Here is a 20216-nt window from a genome sequence, read left to right as displayed (position 1 = left end):
TCCTGAGAAATCACTATGATGTCTGAATTCTGTCGGTGCATCAACAACCATGAGTTGACTTTAACAGCTCCAACATCCCCATCCCTCCCTCGTCACACACAGCTCATGGCTTTTGTATCTGATGTGGATTTAAGTGCTCATATTTTCACATGGATAATGAGGGCTTCACCCCAACAATGGCAACATCATCACTGAGGCTGAAAGAGGCATTGCTGATGTGAGCTGTGGGTGCATCTGCCGAGGAGACACATTTCGGTGCCTTTCCTTCACGACCATTAACTCACAATTGTATTCATGCAAAAAAAAAAGATGACAAAGGAACTAATTAGTGCCACCTTAATGCCCCTGCGGAGGAGCATGAGGAAACTCTTATTATTGTTGCAGTAAAAGAGACAAGCACAGAACACAGAGGTATTACGCAGCACTTTAATACAATCAAATATTCTTAAAAGCCTCTTTTTGGCCTTTGAGTTCCACTTTTTATCTAAAGCACTCAGAGGTAATATATTAGTTGCTGGGAATCATCAGAGCACCTTCTCTTTCCTGTTTGTCCATGCACATTTCTGTGGCCCGCTGCTTCACTTGCTGTCCTCCTGGATGTCAAACTGTCTGGTGGATTTGGTGGATTCCAGCATGAGTTCGTACAGCTGGCCTATCTGGTCGTCCTGGAAGTTGTTGAGTTTCCCCTCTGGCAGGTCGGCCCCAAACTTGACTGAGCTGCATTGGGTCTCCGTTGCCTCCAGTACCTGAGTCTGCAGGGTGTCCTTATAATTCTGCAGGGGTTTAAACACAGACAGGAATAGCAGCAGTGTTTAGCACCTGGTCTTTCATCCCATCTCCACTTTCAGATTCATTAAACACATCACGCAGTGTGGCTTGTGCAACATATGGTTCGGGATGGATATGCAATAAAACATCACAACAAAAATGTGAGTTTAGCCAACCCTCACAGGATCAGTCTGTGAAATTCTTTTTTTTAAAGCAAATCCCATGTGCAGAGTCACACCAACAATGAATGTCTCCTACTAACAGGTACTGTGCGTATCCAAAGCCTGATAATCTTATTCCTCTGTGCCATACACACTCAATGACACCTACACCGTCCTGCTGTTAACTACTCACTAGAGCACCAAATGTGGATTAATACACTGCTGAAAACAGTCCCAAGCTTCAGCCTTAAATAACAGTGTGTGGGTATTCTGAATATTTCTAACATCCTGCAGGATACGTCCGTTCCGACTTTCTATAAGCTCTGCAGAAAGGAAACCTCAGATAAATATGACCAGTTCAGCCAGTCTTTATTGTACATCCATGATCTGTATGGTGTAGTTAGTGGTGGATAAATTATCAAATTGAAGCTGTTGAGTTTTTTTAAACTAAACTGATGCATTAGAAAAGTTTAACTGGTGTGTTTCGACAGGGTTTGAGCTTTAGCCAGGGTTCTGTTTACAGCCTACTGTTGGTCATGTGGGCGAAATAATGCTTTATTTCACTTTGTGCATCTGCTTAGTCGACAAGTTGTAGATGGTTGGCAAAAGCACTCGCATTTGCAGCCATGCGTCTCCTTCTATGCCTGCAGGGAAGCAGAGTGCTGCACACACACTGCCCTGTGTGTGCATGAGCTGCTGTTGCAGTGGGCAGCTATCGCACATCGACACAACTCAGAGGAAATACGCCTCCTCTTAAACACTGTCATTCTTAAAGTACTGATACTAACATAATAGGGGATTGAACGGTTTTTGTTATGTTACTAACATGCGTGCTTATTTCAAGCCAATCATGATCTTTTTTTCTAAACCTAACCACATAGTTTTGTTGCCTAAACTTTAGCAAGAAGCTCTGGTGCAATTGCGACTGTTTAAAACTGTGACCGTTATCCTGTCGTCCAACGGTAGGCATGCTAAGTTATCTAATGCTCCTGTGGGCTGCACTCAGATGTAGGAATTTTCCCACCTTTCGTGGTAGTATGAGTTGAATGACTTGTTGGGATATGATGCTGTAGACACACCAGGGAGCAGCAAAGTGCCTCTGGCGAGCTGCTATGCAATGTTCGCGGAAAGCTGTGGCAGCCACTTTAAGCTGCAGCAACTAGGGGTGTGCCATATCATCTTGTTCATGGTAATACCAGTATAATTTTTAACATCGTATTAAAAATTCATTTCGTGATACTCGCATGTTCCGACTTGTTGACATCTGACATCATACCGTTACCAACAGCAACAACATGCATGGCTTAAGGTGAAATTATTACTGACTCAGTGGTGGTTCCAAAAAGAAGAGCAGCTTCAGTAGTGTGGCGCTATTGAGCCTGAATGTCTCAGACTCTTTTAGTGAGTTGCCACGAGTTACCCTGCCTGCAGAGGGAACTCATTCAGCGGCTCCTCTGGCAGCAGCACAGCGTCTCTCCCTCTCCTCTCTCACCGTGCGGACATGGGAGTCGGTGTTGTCAAGTGATTTTGTCATAAACCTTTAGTAATGTAAACCTACGTGACGCTCATGGCTTGAGAAAAAAACTACATATATGTGAATGTGTGATAGTTCTGTTATCATAACAGCCTGTCACAGGTTACAGCGTGATGATTAGAGGAGAATGGCAGAGCATAAAGGTCCAGGTGGAAAAAAACAAAGGATTTTGCTGAAAGAAGGAAATCACCTGTTGATTTACATTTGTAGATAGAGTGCATTTTTACATTTGGGGGCTATTTAAATGAGTAATTTGTAGTAGATTTTATTTTGTTGAACTATTAATATTGTAACAGAATCTGAATCTCACTCTGAGTTACTGTTGTTGTTCACAAACTAAAGAAATGAGAGATCATTTGTTTTTAGTTTTTACTGAATATTGAAGCAAACACAAACTATATCACGTATTTTGTTACAATTCTATTTTCTCTACTTAATGATACATTTTTTTCTTTTACTAATTCGTCATATCGTCAAGAATATCGTCACAAAATATCCTGAAATATCGTGATATTATTTTAGGGCCATATCGCCCACCTAGCCCGGAAATCCAGACCCAAATCTAGAAAGATTTAGGGTCTGGCTATGAGTAATGAAAATGGCCCAACTTGAGGGGCGGCTCCAAGCATGCATTTGAAAATATCACTGCACGCAATTGGATAGCACTACGACCAATCAGAACAATACACAGGGTGACGTATACTCTTAGCTACCAGCGGAGCTAACTGGCAGGGTAACTGGTAACTCTTGCCGTATCCGGTCGGCAAAACAGCAAAAACGTCCTTCTTGCAAAGGAAAGATTTGAGCGCCATCTTCTGTTCCTCTTTTAGAGAAAAAGCCAAGTCTAACTCGTTCATTGTAGCGGCCAAAGCTGTTTCAAACAACTGGTGTTCATCTGTAGCCATCTTGCAATGTTTACTGACTGATTCCGGACTTCGTCGTCGCAGCGCTGTTGTCATCTGTTTAGCTCACCTCTGGCCCGCCTATATCAGATACACCGATGTGATGGGTGCAGCTCGGCTCCAATGGCATGGGTAATGAGCATCATCACTGATTGCCAGAGTGACTCGCTGAGCAAATTCAAATTGTGCTCTCGCGAGAACTCTGGAATTCCAGGGTATCGCCCACCCCTAGCGGCCGTTTAATTCTGTGGCAAACTAAAGGATGGGGATAGTTTGCCAGAGAATTTCCCCAGCCAATCAGTAAACAGAGTCCTGTGACATGTTGACCTATGTCAAAAAGAATTTCCTCCTGCCAGAAACACATGAGCACAATGGCGAGCCACAGAAAATTGTAATTATTGTGGCGAGCCGTCGAGCCGTCGTGGCTGCTTGGTGTTTGGTGTTTAAGTTCAGTAATTTAAAGGACACAAGTATAGTAATAATAATATCTGGCTTCCACTAAACCTCAGTGATCTTTGCCAAGCTCTTTACTTTTTCCTTTTAGATCAGACAGATGTTCTAAAAAAAAAAGCAAAGTGGTTGATGCCGACTGCAGCGGCCCAGATGTGGACAGATGTGGCAGAGCCCTCTAAGTGTCAAAAACCTTCCCAGAGGAAATCACAGCACATTTCACCTAGTCTATCACAATTCGTTTTTTTTTTTAATTAAAATATCAATGCTCACTGTATAGTAAACTCAAGGTTATGGTCTTTAATTTACAGCGCTGACATGGCTCAGGGCCAATCTGTACACAAAGATCTCCTCTTCTCACAGAGTCAACTGTCTAGTTAACCTCAGCCCATGTGTGATGAGTCAAAGCTGTCAGTGCTGCAAATGAATCATCCTAAACAGGACCACAGCCACCTCCGTCTGTTTCACTTCTGAATAGCCATCCATCATTTGAACAAAGAGCATGCAGTGAATGTCTGAAGTTTTTGCCCATTCAGAAGGCATCTTGGGTTTTTGGAACACTTTCACTGTAAGCAATAAGGAGCCATTTATCTGAGAGGTCTTCTCCTGCACATAATGTAATTGTCTTGAACATGTGCCAAAAAGGAACACTCCAACAGTTTGGCACACTTGTACGTTTACTTTATCATTCAAGGACTTCTTGGAAAAGTCTAGGTATCCTTATTGCCTCTGGATCTGCAACTTAAGCAGGGGTCTGCCATGTCACTTATTGAACTATGTGAGATTGTCTAGTTACTAGAGATGCACTGATGGCAATTTTCTTGGCTGGTTATGATTTTTTGAATCTCTAAATGTCTGACCTGCTGATTCAGATTTTTTTTTTCTTTTTCTGAATTACAGCTGACAGCATACACAAATATTTTTTGTAGCTTTTCTTAAGAGGCACTGGAAACGTGGCTTGTAATAGTAAAAATTCATGTGTGATATAAAAGATAAGTGTCTCGTTAGGCATCCAAAAACACCTGAGTGAAAATAAATTTTAAAACTATTAGAAAACCTTGCATAAAAACAGCTTATCTGGGAAAAAATTACTGTGAAGGTTCTCGCTTGCCAGCTAGAAAATGTTTTACCAGACATATACCTGCTTACCAGACAGGCTTTTTCAGGAATAACCTTGGAACAACTGTTTAATATTAAATATCACCCATCAGATTCCTCTGTTCCTGGAGTACTAGTGTCCCTTGTGGCTTTTGATAGTTTTTGAATGGTGCTACTTGTTTTATATCCTTGAAACTTTTGGCTTTGGTGAGAAGTTCATATTACTGATTAGGCTGCTATACACATTTCCAGTCTCTTCAATACCATACTTCTCCCTGATATTTCCAGGTAGGTTGCAGTACAAGACGGGCTGTCCTCTTTCACCTCTACTTTTTGCCATAGTCATTGAGCCCTTGTCACGTGCACTCCAACTTAACAAAAAAATAAAAGGCATCATTAGAGAGGGCAAGAACAAAAGGTTTGATTGTATGCAGACAATGTGCTGCTATACATCTCTGGCCCCAATTCTCTACGGCATGTTTTTGGTACCCTTGACCAGTGGTTTTCAAACTTTTTGTGTCTAAGGCACACTGAAGGCCAGGCTGAAATCTCAAACTGTGAACAATAACTTATATATTGCGTGTTATCACTCTTATACTTAGGATAATAATAAAAAAAAATAAGACAGGTAGCTTTCGTGATACTGTCTACTGAATGATTTTTCTTTATTCTTTAGGTGGTAAGTTGCCTTCGCTGGTGCTTTGTTGTAATTTGCTCCATACAATAAAGTGATCCATTGTCCCACGCACAGCTTTCTCCTTTTTAATGTCATCATCCCTAACACACTGACTGCCAATCAGGGCTTTAGATGTGTCACACACTTATAAATCCCACACGAACAGAAACAAATAGGTTCTCCATGAACGTTGTTTGAATTTAATTAAATTAAATTACACTTTTTAGCTAGAGTTTGTCTCTTTATACGGAAATTGGTGCAAACAACATACTGATACTGTCAATTAAAATTAATTCTTAACTTTTTGTAGGCCCAGGTGAATATTGCATTAATAATGTGTGGTTATCACAAAATCCTATGGCACACCTGGATTGACATCCTAGGACACCATTTGAGAACCACTGCCCCAGACCAACTTTACATTACAATTATAACTGCAAACTAAATTTACAGAAAAGTGCTGTTTCCTGTTAACGAGGCTGCCCGTCAGTACTCATTCTCTTGTAACATGCAAGTTTGTACATCTCTGTCTCTGTATCATAAATTTAATTAGTTTCAGGCGGCTATAAACCAGTGAAGACAGTTATATATATTATATACCATTTATGCCAATAGATGTGTCTAAATCCTACGCACTGAACCTTTAACTATAGCACCACTGAGTGTCCTCTTCATCCTCTGTTGGAGAGTTTGAGTCTCTCTCCTGTGGACTGCGATCAAGAGCACTAAAGGGGAAGTATAACATGGTCAATAAGTCTTCTATCTCTCTCATGCTCAGGATGACTCAGCTGATGATCAGTTTTCCATATAGCTAACATGTGATTTGGGACCATATAAATAAAACTCATACAATACGTAGCTTCACAGTCCATTAATCCTGTCACTCAGCGCAGCTCACAGGCTTCACCACAGGTATTTTTCTGCATTCACATCAACATCCCTTCATTTCATTTCACCAATACTATCTCATCTTTTCCTTTTGTTCCCTACAAACACATTTCTCTCTGTCTCTTTTGGGAAAGCTTGTTTGTCCCAGTGGAGCCGATTTATTAGACGCAGAGAACTCCCATGGGTGCCTCTGAAATAAATGGATTACACGCTGAACACTCAGTGCTTGTAATCTCATTTGGAGTCTTGCTCCTCGTCTGTTCCCACTCCTCTACACTTTTCTGAGGAAGCTGAGATTCTGCGGAAATTCACCTCCTTTTTAAAGAATGGACAGAGAGGAAAAAGGACTGTGGAGACAGCCAGGAGAGAATTCAAGCTGTTAGGGCTCGGCTATACTCATTACATTATAAGTTCTCAACAGCTGTCAAATAAAGCAATTGGTGCAAATTGGTATGGCGTGGTGTGGGAATTTTATTTTTATGTGGTCTATTAATGTGGTGTGTGATTGGACCCCACAAAGAATAACCTCTATTTGGCTGAAGCTAATAAATTGAACGATTTTATTTGCAACTAAATGAAATGCCCTGCCTCTCATCCTGGCATCTGGACTTTAATGAAAGCAGTTGGAATAAAGCGGTGATTATTAGCTTTTACTTGACTTTCTCTGTAACTTTAATGCTTTTGCAAATTACTTCACAGCTATATCTATATATAACTATGGACGGAGTGCAATTTTAGATCAGGTTTCCAATATCTTTAAGTTCAGCAAGTACAGAAAATGATCACATGCATTGCTGTTATGTTCTTGGGGTAAATGTTAATGAAAATAAACCTGGAAAATGTGAAAAACAATTAATACAGACTCCCAGAGTATAAATTATTCTTTGATCATTTTTAATACTTTCTTTAATACCTTGTTTCTTGTCAAAAATTAAAACTGAAAAACGTTGAAGATCTCATTCTAGGCTGATAAAGAAGGATGGAGGACTCAAGTGAGCACAGGCATGCTGTGAAGCGTCTGAGAAGCAGAGTTTGGAAGTACTTTGGGTTCTACAATGTAGGTGGCAAAATTAGCAACAAAGATAAAACTGTTTGCCAGCTTTGTAAAAAGTAGCATCCTCCTCTACAATGACAACAAATCACAGAGATCCAAGAAACAAGTGGTGCAAGGTCAATAATGCTGTCCAACTTTGTCTGACCGCCTACTTCTTGCCCACTCATCTTCAGGGCCCTCACAAAGAGCTCCTGTAAAGATAGTAAAATTTGTATGAAAGAATTAAAGTCCTGTTGGCAGCGTTTTGGGGGACGGTTTACAAGATCATGAAATAACTGGAGGCATGATATACAATTAAAATTTGCACCACAATTTCAAGATAAATAGTGCTGTTGTATGACCCTGAAGAAAAAAATCACTCTCTCTGATAAATGACGGATAGACATCTCAGGCCTCATATGCTTATGTGACAGCCACAGCTCACTGTATCTGAAGCTCATAAGAGCTTGTCAGTTATGTTGTGTGTCCTGAGGAGCTGAGATGAAGCCACACCGCTGAACATACTGAAGAAAGCATTATCAGTGCGCTGGATGAATTTGACATCTCCTACGAAGTGCTTGTAGCGCTTGTCTCCAAATATGTGAACGCCATAAATCATTTAGGGCATAATAATGTGCCCCGTTTGGTCCTGAAACTGAACCTGGCAGTGCACAAGGGCAGGAGGTGAAAGCTCTTAATAGGTCCCTTTCCAGACTGAAGTAAACTGCACATCAAATATTGGACAGACTCCATCAGACAGCTGCCGTTGCTGAAATCTGGCTCAGCGTAACTGGTATAAAACATTTGCATACGATAAAAACAGCTGTATACGATTTAATAGGACAGAACTGAGGACTGTTTTTTTCCAGGATTATTTCAGACTTCCAGAATTAAAGCTGTACTTGTCAGCGTTTATAAAAAATATCTTTTTGTAATATTTATTGAAATTGTCACTATATTCAGATAGTAGTAGATGAGACAGATAATAATGATTGTTTGCCTCCTCATAGTGCTCCTAATGGCATCTGCAACAAACCACCGCATGTGAACAAAAACAACTAGCCTAGTCGGTCATATTGATCACTGCTCATGAACTGCGGTCAAACTATTAAAAAAATGCAAATGAAATGTTTTCAGAGACATATTTTAGTGTCTTGTTTAGCTGTAGAATGAGAAGGTTTCTTACTAGGCCATCATGTTGGAAACAGCTGAGCCAGAATAAAGAATCACCCACCAGCCTGAGCAAAAGTTCTCATTTCACAGCTAAACAGTACACTTAAAATTTGTTTCTAAAAACTTTTAAAGAGAGAAATAGGTCCACAATTAATCACAATTCATAAGCAGTGATTGACATGAATGACAGCTGTGTTACAGACTCCTCGGCTCTGATTGGTTGTTTTCCAACATTAGAAGCACTACAGGGTAGAGGGACCTGAATTTTTTCTTTTTTTCAACAGAATATCTGTCTCATGCACTACTGTGTATATATAGTGACAGTTTCACCAAATATGATTAAGTTATTCTTACAAAAGTTACCATCTGTGGCTTTAAGTTATCCTCGTGCCACCTAATCACCATATGAGCAAGGCCTAGTCATCACAACATTTCTGGCTATGCTACTGAAATGATATTGGCAGATATTAACTAGACTCACAAGTCAGTCTTTAGATGCTTTGCTTAACTAAAGACTGATGTCTTTCTTCCTGATTTTGTGTTTAGATGGGCGGATACAATTTCAGAGTTTAAAAAAACTCCCTACGTTGCAGAACCAATAGTAAATCTGCAGGGCGGTCCTTCGGTGGCTCGCTGAACTCTTGTGCTCGTAAACATAGTCCAACTGCGTTCAAAGTTTTAAACAACGTCGCTGTAAGTCCTTCATTTCCACAATCTTATGGACTGAGCACACGTTCGATAAAACGGGGTGTAACGGTACACAAATATCTCGGTTCAGTACGTAGCTCGGTACACAAGTCACGGTTTGTTTTTTTCGGTACAGTAATGAAAAAAATAGACAACTATTAAATATCTTTTACTTATTGGTAACCTTATTAAAACATACCACCACAGCAGTTAACTCTTTTTACACAGTTTTTGAATGAAACAAATATATATAAAATCCTGCTTTTTCACATTGTTTGAATGAAAATAGAAATATAAAAGTGAAAAATAAAATCCTGCTGTTTTTTTTTTAACATTTTTTGAATGAAAAATATAAATATACATTTCTGCTTTAACAGTTTTACTCAATTAAAAAATCTAACTAAAAAACAGTCCTCAGTTCTGTCCTAAATGACTACATAAACTTCTGTGTGGAAAGCACCGTACCCACCAGGACTGTACGCTGCTTCTCCAACACCAAACCCTGGATTACTCCAGAGTTAAAAGCTCTTCTGAAGGAGAAGCGGAGAGCTTTTAACTCTGGAAACAAGGACGAGCAGAAGGCCATGCAGAAGGAGCTACGGAGAAACATCAGGCGGGTAAAGGAAGGATTTAAAAAGAAGATGGAGGAACAGCTACAGCAGAGCGACGTCAGCGGAGTCTGGGGAGGTCTGAAAACCATCTCAGGACACAAACAACCAGACTCCCAGGCCAGAGGTGACCAGCAGTGGGTGAATGATCTGAATCTGTTCTTCAATAGATTTGATCAGTCTGCCCCTCCCACTGGCACACTGCTTCGACACTTCCCCGACTCCCGCTCCCCTGGACATCTCACCAACCCCCACTCCTCCCCCCACCTCATCACCCCCACCCCCCGGCACACAGCCCCCCTGCTCCAGCTTGTCCTTCACTACCTGTCAGGTGAGAGATCAGCTGAGGAAGATAAAGACGAGGAAGGCTGCGGGTCCAGACAGCATCAGCTCCAGGCTCCTGAAGTCCTGCGCAGACCAACTGTGCAGGATAGTTGAAACCATCTTCAACCTGAGCCTGAGGCTGGGAAGAGTACCACAGCTGTGGAAGACATCCTGCGTGGTACCTGTGCCCAAGACTCCGCACCCCAAGGACTTCAGCAGCTTCAGACCGGTGGCATTAACATCACACCTCATGAAGACTCTGGAGCGCCTGGTCCTGTCTCGTCTCCACCCCGCAGTAGGCCCTTCAATGGACCCGCTGCAGTTTGCCTACCAGCCTGGCATTGGGGTGGACGACGCCGTCATCTTCCTCCTGCATAGAGCTCTTTCCCACCTGGAGAAGCCTGGAAGCTCTGTAAGAATCATGTTCTTTGACTTCTCCAGCGCTTTCAACACCATACAGCCTGCACTTCTGAGGGACAAACTGGAGCACATAGGGGTGGCTAATCACCTCACATCCTGGATCCTGGACTACCTCACAGACCGGCCGCAGTATGTCAGGACCCAGGATTGTGTATCGGACTTGGCTGTCTGCAGTACGGGGGCCCCGCAGGGGACGGTGCTGGCGCCGTTCCTCTTCACCCTCTACACTGCAGACTTTTCATACCACACCCCCACCTGTCATCTGCAGAAGTTCTCTGACGACTCTGCCATAGTCGGCCTCATCACAGATGGGGATGACAGGGAGTACAGAGAACTGAACCAGGACTTTGTGGACTGGTGCCTGAGGAACCACCTTCAGATCAACGCGGGGAAAACCAAAGAGCTGATGGTGGATTTCCGCAGGCGCAGACTCCTCCCCCCAACACCGGTGAACATCCAGGGAAAGGACATTGAGATGGTGACATCTTATAAGTACCTGGGTGTTCATCTTAACAATAAACTGGACTGGACTAATCACATAACAGCACTATACAGGAAAGGCCAACGCAGACTCTTTTGGAGTGCAGGGGGCGCTCCTGAAGACCTTCTTTGACACTGTGGTGGCATCAGCCATCTTTTACGGAGTGGTCTGCTGGGGCAGCAGCGTCTCGGCTGCAGATAGGAAGAGACTGGACAAGCTGATCAAGAAGGCCAGCTCTGTCCTGGGATGCTCTCTGGACTCTGTGCAGGTGGTGGGAGAAAGGAGGATGACAGCCAAGCTGTCATCCCTGAGGACTAATGACTCCCATCCTCTGCAGGAGGAGATAAAAGCTCTGGAGAGCTCCTTCAGCGATAGACTGATTCACCCAAAGTGTGTGAAGGAACGCTATCGCAGGTCCTTCCTGCCTGCTGCTGTCAGGCTACATAACCAGCACTGCTCACAGTAAACTGCACCATGGACACTTTATAGACACTATGGACACTTTATGGACACCACAGCAGTCTGCTGTTTTTGCACATACAATCACTTGCACCTTATCCACTGGTCATTTTCATTCACTGCTGCTCATTATTATCCACTTCCTATCCACTTCCATTATTTTTATTATTATTATTATTATTGTTGTTATTATTGTTATTTATCGCTGTCTCTTGTATTTTTTGTACTTATTTGCATGCCTAGTTATTTAAGTTTGAATTTAAATTTGAAATCTTTAATCTGACTTTCTCCTTGACTGCTGTAACACTGGAATTTCTCAATTATGGGATCAATAAAGGTGTATCTTATCTTATCTTATCTTATCTTAAAATAAAAAGTATAGTGCAGCTGGTCAGCTTTAAAGCCTGCTCAGATTCAGTTTTACTAGGAACTTACTTAGCTTTCCCACTTTGCAGTAAACAAAACATGCTTATATCTAAAGTGCAGCTTAAACAATTTTACTCAACTCCAATGGCGTTGGTTATTTCTTTAGCGCAATGGTCAGGGAAACACTCTTTCTTTTTAAACGATGACGATATCGTAGTTTGCACCAGATTGCTTTTTCTAGTCGTGCCGGTTAACGTTCAAACTCGGGTGGTGTCGCTTTAGATGTGTTAGCATGTTTCCAAGTACATACCCGACCACTGTTCTGCAGTGCCGGCACACTGCTTTTGTCTTGTCCACTTGTTTATTTCCATCTTCGTATTTTATCCTGAAACCAAAGTGTTCCCAAATGGAGGACTTAAGGTTTGCAGGTGGGTCTTCAGGTTCGTCAGGCTCACTTGCCATGTTGTCAAAATGCGAGAATGCGCTGCAGAAAGTGAAGGCGGAGATTTACGGGACTCGGTCCGTCACTCAATTATGTCCGTCGGGAAACTAGATATTTGAAATGGTTCGGCTCGCAAAAACGGAATTAAAATAAAGCAAAATAAAATAAAATAATATCCTGCGCCCAGTAATTCGGTACAGGGTCTTGCCGAACCGAAAGTCGCGTACCGAACGGTTCGACACAAAAACATGTACCGTTATGGCCCTACTCTCTCGGCATCCATTTTCAAGCTCACAGTGTGTTTGTTTCCTTGCAGACGAGAAAAGGGGGAGCGCACATTTCCGAGAGGACATGTTCTTTTCAAAAATGCAAGAGGCATTGCTTTGTTGCTGGCCGTTTTCGCCGGTGTGTTAAACACACTTTAGAAAGGAGTGTCCCAAGACTATCAGAAGGCGGAGATCTCTGATTTTCTGGTGGCGAGACTAGCTATATTTTTTTCTCCTACATTACACACAAATTCTTTCAGCCTCTCTATATGTACATTTACATTCAAGTTTTTTAAATTTTAGCTCGATAAAACAACTGGATTTCCCTGATGGTTGCTTTTCTTCTGTGGTGCTTTTTTTGCTCATGTTCAAAATATGTCCTTTTGACCTTAGACCAGGGTCAACTGAAAAAAAGAAATGCATTAGAGCTCTTGTCATCACAGTATCTGTCAATGATGCCCCAGCAATCAGGCTCAGGTATTTTTCTTACCAATTTCCCATAAACCTCAGGGTTTTTGTTGTTTTGGTTTGGCTCGATGATGCAGCAATTAGACAGAGACCTTATTATCATTTCTCTCTAAATTTCCAACCAAATCCAGACATGAAAGCCTCCCAAGGGTTTTACTCAAACTAAGTTTTGCCTAGAAAATGTTTCCATTTGAGAGACGGCCAAAGGAGTGTGTAAATATGACAAAATCCACTCATGCCCTCATTGGGACGGATGCAAATGGACTCCGGGTTGGAAAACAATGCATACTGATATAGTGCGGCATAATGAAAGTGACTACCTTCTCCCCGGTGGCTTCACAGCTACCACAATGACAAAGGGTCCTATCAGGATTTCAGCTGCAATCACCATCGACTTCATTAGATAAATTGGCTGCAGATGGGTGATTTACCATCCCCCAGCAGTGTGTAATTGTGCTGGAAAACATTGGCTCTCCCCCATAGTTACATAAAAAAAAGGACCTGGCATACTCCCATGATTATTTTGGGAACCAGAGGATGAGTTGCAAATAGGCTGATCCCACATCTGCACATGAAGCCAGGTAGGTCCTCTGAGGCTGATGTCACGCTTATAATGACTGAAACTGAACAGTCACTGTGGTCTAACTCCAACATGACCGAGGATTCACCCGGGCTACAGCAAGCTTTTAGATCAGATTACACTTTAAATAATCAATATATATTGCAGCTATGTGTCTCCATGAGAAAAAACAAATGGTATAGTTTCATTCTATTACTACTATTACTGCAATAACCCCGAACAAACACAGGGTGGAGGTAATGCACACTACTGGATTAGAGGTATACTGCTGATGAAGATACACATGCAAGAACATTTTTACATGTTTCAGTATTCATTAATTACAGTATTCATAATTTCATTTTCATAATATTATATTTGTATGTGGATGAAAGCTTTGGAAAATCTTTAGAAGTTAAGCTATCATTTCCAACATCAATAACCTTTAAGCTCAATACTTCCCTATTAACATAATGAGATAATATTGACAAAGATGATCTGACTGTGAAGTTATTTATCTAACACAGAGGAGGGCTTGGCTGCAGAGAAAGCTGTGTCACTCTCATTTCCCCACAGACCTTCAATCAGACAGTCTGAGGATGCCAACTAGTTCCTTCTGCCACTTTTGGTTGAATAATAACACATGCTCACCCTTTACATTTACAATGTGACTGTGCAGATTAAAACTATGACCCAACTCTGAATACACTCTCACTCTCTGCAGTCCATTCGTGTTTCCTCACTGTTTAGTGAAGCTGCTCTGCCATCATGTGGTCATGGACTGACATAACACTGACAATGTCTCAAAGACAGCATCACTGGCAACAGGTCAAATCACAGACTACCTTGGGTGCAGGCAGCAGCTAGCATTACAACACTGAGGTTATGTCTGTCCTCATTTTTCAGGGAATTTTAGGTTTTTTTAGCAACCCAGGTGGACGTTACATTGTACAATTGAAGCCTTACATGTGGTGGATATTATCAAGGCTGATTAAAGTATAATTAGACCTAATATGTTTAAGTTTGACCACCTTTAGGCTGAACAAATTAAATATTTACTATTTATGAACCAGAGCTTTTCAAAAGAATTCCTCATTTCACCCAAAAGGCCTCAAAAGTAAGGGAGACCGGGGGCAATTGTAACATCTCAAACTGCATTGATCAGAAGCGAGACAGAAACATGTGGTGATCATTCGGGAACTGCCCATTCGTCTGACATCTCATTGTTCCGACCATATTAAACCCATTGTTCCGAAATCATCATGATGCCCTGTGGTTAAGGTCTGGTTAGGCACAAAAACCACTTGGTTAGGGTTAGGAAAAGATCATGGTGTGGGTTAAAATGAAAAAGAAAGTGACAAACACATAAGCCAAGAGCCTGCTTCGCCTCAAGCCTTTCCCAGCTGACCCAGAGCCGGTTGCAGCGTACCATCAAGGTAGAAATACACCCACCGGGAGCCGTTCAGCACCGCAGACCGTCGGACTAATGGGATGTCGGACCAATGACATGGACCCAAAAATTCTCTGCCTGCTACAGGACGAGCTGATGTCTGACTCTGTCTCTGTCAAAGTTTTTAGACTCATTTTGATAGTAGTACAAGTAAAAATATTTTTTTTTATCTACAGTGTTTTCCTCATACTGTCCTAAATGTCTATGAATTTTTAATCTGCATAATTTCGACGGCCTAACGTCAATATTTTTTGTCAGATCTTAGCTTTACTGTTTGTAGCCAGCAGGTATCTTGTGTCATAGGTGGTACAGTTGGGGGCAATCCTAACATGGCGTTACACAATCAAAATGGTGTCTGATTCAGTAAAGATGTAACAATTAACTATTTTTTTCCTCTAATAATTTAAGACATTTTTTTTGTTCAGTTTAAATGTCTATATTCTATTCATGATGTATTCTAAGGCACAGTCCATTGGGTAAACCTTATGCCTCACAATCTGGGGACCTGGGTTCAGCCACTTTCTCATGCTTTCAAGATCTTCAGTGTCTGTGAATCAGGGGTTGTGTTAATTCTACCATACTGGCTGAAAATCAACACATTTCTTTAACTATTCTTTTTGGTTTGTAACAGTAGCTTAGTATGGAAGACCAGTAGTACTGGAACTATTTAACCTATTTTTACACATTGTATACAAAGGGCATTTTTGGCATCTCAGATTTTACCAAAGACAACAGATCCATGCAACTTTGCACTTGCTATGTGGTAAAGTAAGGTAAGGTAAGGTTACTTTATTTGTACCCATAGGTAATTTGGTTTACAGTAACAGACGAGGCATGCTTCTTGAAACACATTTTACAAACGAACCTGTGGTGATCCCTCACTGCTATAGCTGTATTTATAGATTTGGGAGTTAAATGTGGTCCTTGGTATTGGGCCTACTTGCCCCTGTACTTGGGGACAGTAAGATATGACTTCTTCGTAAGTGCTATATCGTAGGCAACTACGAAAGATGTTTCACCTCTCATCCAAGAAGCTTCTTCAGTTCTAAATGACTGGTACAAAGTTGCAGGCTATAAACCCTGTGTGCATGGGAACCCTTGCAGAGTCGTAGGGGTCATGTGAGCTCTTAGTTTCAGAGTCGTCAAGGTCACAATGTGAGTCATTGACCCACCTGGCCACCATCTGAGTCGTTAGGGTCAGGCGTTTGTTTAACGATGGTCGTTCCAGCTTGACGTAGATGGCTTCTTTTATTCCTCTTTCAAACCATCTTTCCTCCCTGGCCAAAATGTGCACATTGCTGTCCTCAAAGGAGTGTCCCTTCTCCTGTAGGTGTAAGTGGACAGCCGAGTCTTGACCCGAGGAGCTGGCTCTCCTGTGCTGTGCTATGCGCTTGTGGAGTCGTTGTTTTGTCTCCCCAGTATATAAATCTGTGCATTCCTGGCTGCACTGAACTGCATACACTACATTACTACATGTTTTGTCCTTGGGGTGGACAACAAAGTAACGCAAACAAGTCCAGTTGCCTACGATATTAGCACTTACGACTACCATGACCTGGATGACAGAGAATCTTCAATGACGATATGACTTCTTGTGATTTAATCAATATTGTGACTGTAACATTGCTTTTAAAAACACTTGATATGTGTTAACGAGTAGAACACAGATACAAGATGCAAACATAAAAAATGTATCTCAATAGTTTAAGAGGTTTTTGAGTGATGACATGAAAACCAAAAAAATGTTACAACTGCCCCTGGTCTCCCCTAATGCTTTATTTTACTGGTTTGTAATTTTGTAATAATTTCCTGGGTCATTGTCTGGGACGTATTGCATTCACTTGACAAATAAAAAAAAAAAACTGTTTTATTGAGTAATTTTTCTGTTTTTTGTGGTTATTTTGTTTCTGTTGTTCGTGGGGGTTTTTTTCGGGGTAATTTTTTCTGATTCTGAGTATTTTTTTTCCGAGTTAAGAGAGCAATAGAACAACAGACGCTTTCATTCCTTTCTTGAGAGCTCAATATAATGGAAGCAAACATGACCCGCTTGTTTAGTTTAATCCAGTTTTACTTTGTTTTGTATGGATCTTGCCATGTGTGTCCAACTGATTCTGGGGAAACACTGCAATGTCCAGCAGATCTGAACGGGCTTTTCGTCTGAACAACCGCAAAGTCTTAAGGTGCCTGCGTAAAGTCGACAAACTAATGATAACATCATCGATATGACAAGAGACAAGACAAGAGTACCTCCAAAGATACTGTATTATAACAAGATGGCCCACCTACAATATACCCCCATTGTATGAAATGGTATACATTTCCGGTCTCCTAAGTAGGCGTTGTCCCCCGTAGCCCAATCAAAGACGATGGAGAACAGCCAATCAAAGACGAGTATCCCAACCTCGCTTGGTTATCGTAGATTAGCTGGGCTAACCGTTAGCCATTAGCGGTGTCTGTAATAACTCAGTAACTCAAGAAACGGTCCGTGAAATTTTTTTTTTTCCAGCAGATATTTTAGTTACAACATGATTGAGCTAGCAAAGCAGTTTTGTGTTGCTATGTGTGGTATTTATTCAGTTTTGGGAAATCACGATGTCTAGAAAGCATCAGTGGCTGCAGCTGACAGGGACAGCTAACAGCAGCTAACATCAGGACGTCATCTGTTAAAAGCCTCCCGTTGTCAGATACGACATGAAACTACTCCAGTTAGCTCAATCATGTTGTAACTAAGACATCTGCTGGAAAAAATATTTTTTTATTCCAGTATCTTTGGTGAAACTGCACTGATTTCAGCACCAGAGAGGAGCTATCTGTTGCCACATCTCGCAAGATTGTGTTGTTGAGACAGAGATGGGTCTTGAACAAAGTAAATTTTCTCCTGATTTGTCCGTCTGAAATTTGCCATTTTGGTGTCGGAATGTTCTGAAGATATGCGGCTTGTGATAAATGGGTCCAATATCTGCTTCCGTGACTATGGGGCGAAAGAATCAGCCATAATCTGTAATCACGTTCATTTCTCCCACTGAAGTCAATGGACTCAGGACCTGCTGTTAGTCTCCTAAAGGGGCGTGGTGGTCGCGAACCCCACGTGACACTGATACAGGAAACTGACTCGCAGTGGACCGTCTTGGTTTATCCACCGTCTTTGGTATCTCCCAGTGTCTCAAACCCAAAACAAAGTAAAACTAAAGATTAAACTAAAGAAGTGGGTCATGTTCGCTTCCAATATATCGAGCTCTCAAGAAAGGAATGAAAGCGTCTGTTGTTCTATTGCTCTCTTAACTCAGAAAAAAATACTCAGAAAAACAGAAAAAAATACCACGAGAAACAGAAAAAATTACTCAATAAAACAGATTTTTTTATTTGTCAAGTGAATGCAATACGCTTCCGTAAAGAACTAACTAATAGATTATTAGGGGTGGGAATCACCAGAGGCTCCATGATATTATTGCAATTTCTAACATGTTGTGATAATCAGAGTACCATAGAATATATTGCAATATATTGATATGTAGAACCTTTTTATACCACCTGTAATGTCCTCAAAGAAAACTTAGTCTGCACCTGTTTAATCTAATAAGACAAAGTCTGTCCATCTCACTTCAGTCATTTTTATTTGCAGCAAAATGTATGTTGTAAACTAAAAATGCAATTGATTTTTCTTATTCAAATAGGCTTCCTACAGTTTAATTTGTAAATGAATAATTTATACAATATAAAAATCAGACACAAAATTGCCACATAGAAATATCGTGATATTTTGCTGCATCGATATTTCCCCCATCCCTACTGATTACTGGGGGAAAAAACAAAGCTCTGAGATGTTTTTTAGTTTCCGTCTAATAATGGGGAACAAAATATTTTGATGCATCCTTATTTATGTGCAGATGTAAGACAGCTTGTACAGATACCTTGATATTTTTTAATTAGATATAAAGGGGAATTCTCTAATTAGATCAGACCTGGAGGATGACAAGGCTAATAACCAGCTGTACATTGTGTTGGAAGAGATGGCATCTAGTATATTCATTATAAAATGGATGAATCTGGGGGGTGAGTGTACAGTTTAGGGTGCCTCATCAACAACTCTGGAAGCTTTAAATTGGTAGTTTTATAAATGGGGTTTGGTTAGTGCCAGTATGGTGGTTAAATGCATTTACCTCCCACTCTGTCATGAAGCTCCGCACCTCTTCAGCTGATGCACTTTTGTGTCTCCTGAACTCGTCCTTCACATACTGGTCACCGAGGGCTCTTAAGTCTATCGGCAGGAACCGATGCAGGACCAGAATCCTCTTGTACAATGACCGGACTTTGGAGACGTGACCGGAAGCCGCCATGAAGCCGAGTGACGTGTTTCTACCAGAGTGTGTTTTAGTAAAGCCTCCAACAGCTGTCCTGTCATACAGAAACAGAGACAGAGACAGACATGACGGTGTTTAAGGGTAGGGACAAAACCGACACTCACAAGGATGGTTATTTAACACATGTCCTTGTTTATCCCGGAAGTGAGTCTTCTTCTACTGGTGGCTAACGGGCCAACAGGCGCACCACCGCCATCTAGTGGACAAAAGCAGCAGCTCAAAAACTGAATTCTTCTCTGCTATTTTATTTTCTTCCGAGTAGCTATCAAATAACCACATATTTTCCATTTCTTACGACTACGGTTTGTCACCAAACACATTACAGCAGCACAACGGATTGAAATTAACTGTTTAATTGAGTCCTGTATGTCCGGCGGTTTGCAAACCAGCTTTCAGGCGCATTACCACCACCTACTGGACTGAAGTGGAGCAGTAGGTTGGCAGAAAACGACACAAAAAAAAACAAGAAAAAAAGAAGACTAAATTCTCTCTGTTATTTCTGTTACTCTTAAACATTTTAGTAGAAGCTTACCTATATTCCTTGAAGTCTTTCCAACTAGATTTCCTCATGTACCACTGTGCTTTTCTTCAGTTAGTCCTGTTATTAACGTCCTTCTTTCCTCGTCACACCTGTTGCAATCT

The 20216-nt window shown here is 41.3% G+C and overlaps 1 protein-coding gene across 1 annotated transcript; it reads right to left on the bottom strand.

Annotated features, from left to right (window-relative positions):
• Positions 1-412: 412 nt before the first annotated feature.
• On the bottom strand, positions 413-20216 carry sdhaf3 (succinate dehydrogenase complex assembly factor 3). The gene is made up of 3 exons (XM_049602780.1): positions 20107-20216; positions 19374-19608; positions 413-773 (listed from the first exon to the last, which is right to left on the bottom strand). The coding sequence occupies exons 1-3, from the start codon at positions 20142-20144 to the stop codon at positions 579-581; spliced, it is 468 nt and encodes a 155-aa protein (XP_049458737.1). The 5' UTR covers positions 20145-20216; the 3' UTR covers positions 413-578.

The sequence above is a fragment of the Epinephelus fuscoguttatus genome, linkage group LG17, assembly GCF_011397635.1.
Source record: "Epinephelus fuscoguttatus linkage group LG17, E.fuscoguttatus.final_Chr_v1".
Classification (NCBI taxonomy): Eukaryota; Metazoa; Chordata; class Actinopteri; order Perciformes; family Serranidae; genus Epinephelus; species Epinephelus fuscoguttatus.
This window is presented reverse-complemented; position numbering and strand designations above follow the sequence as displayed.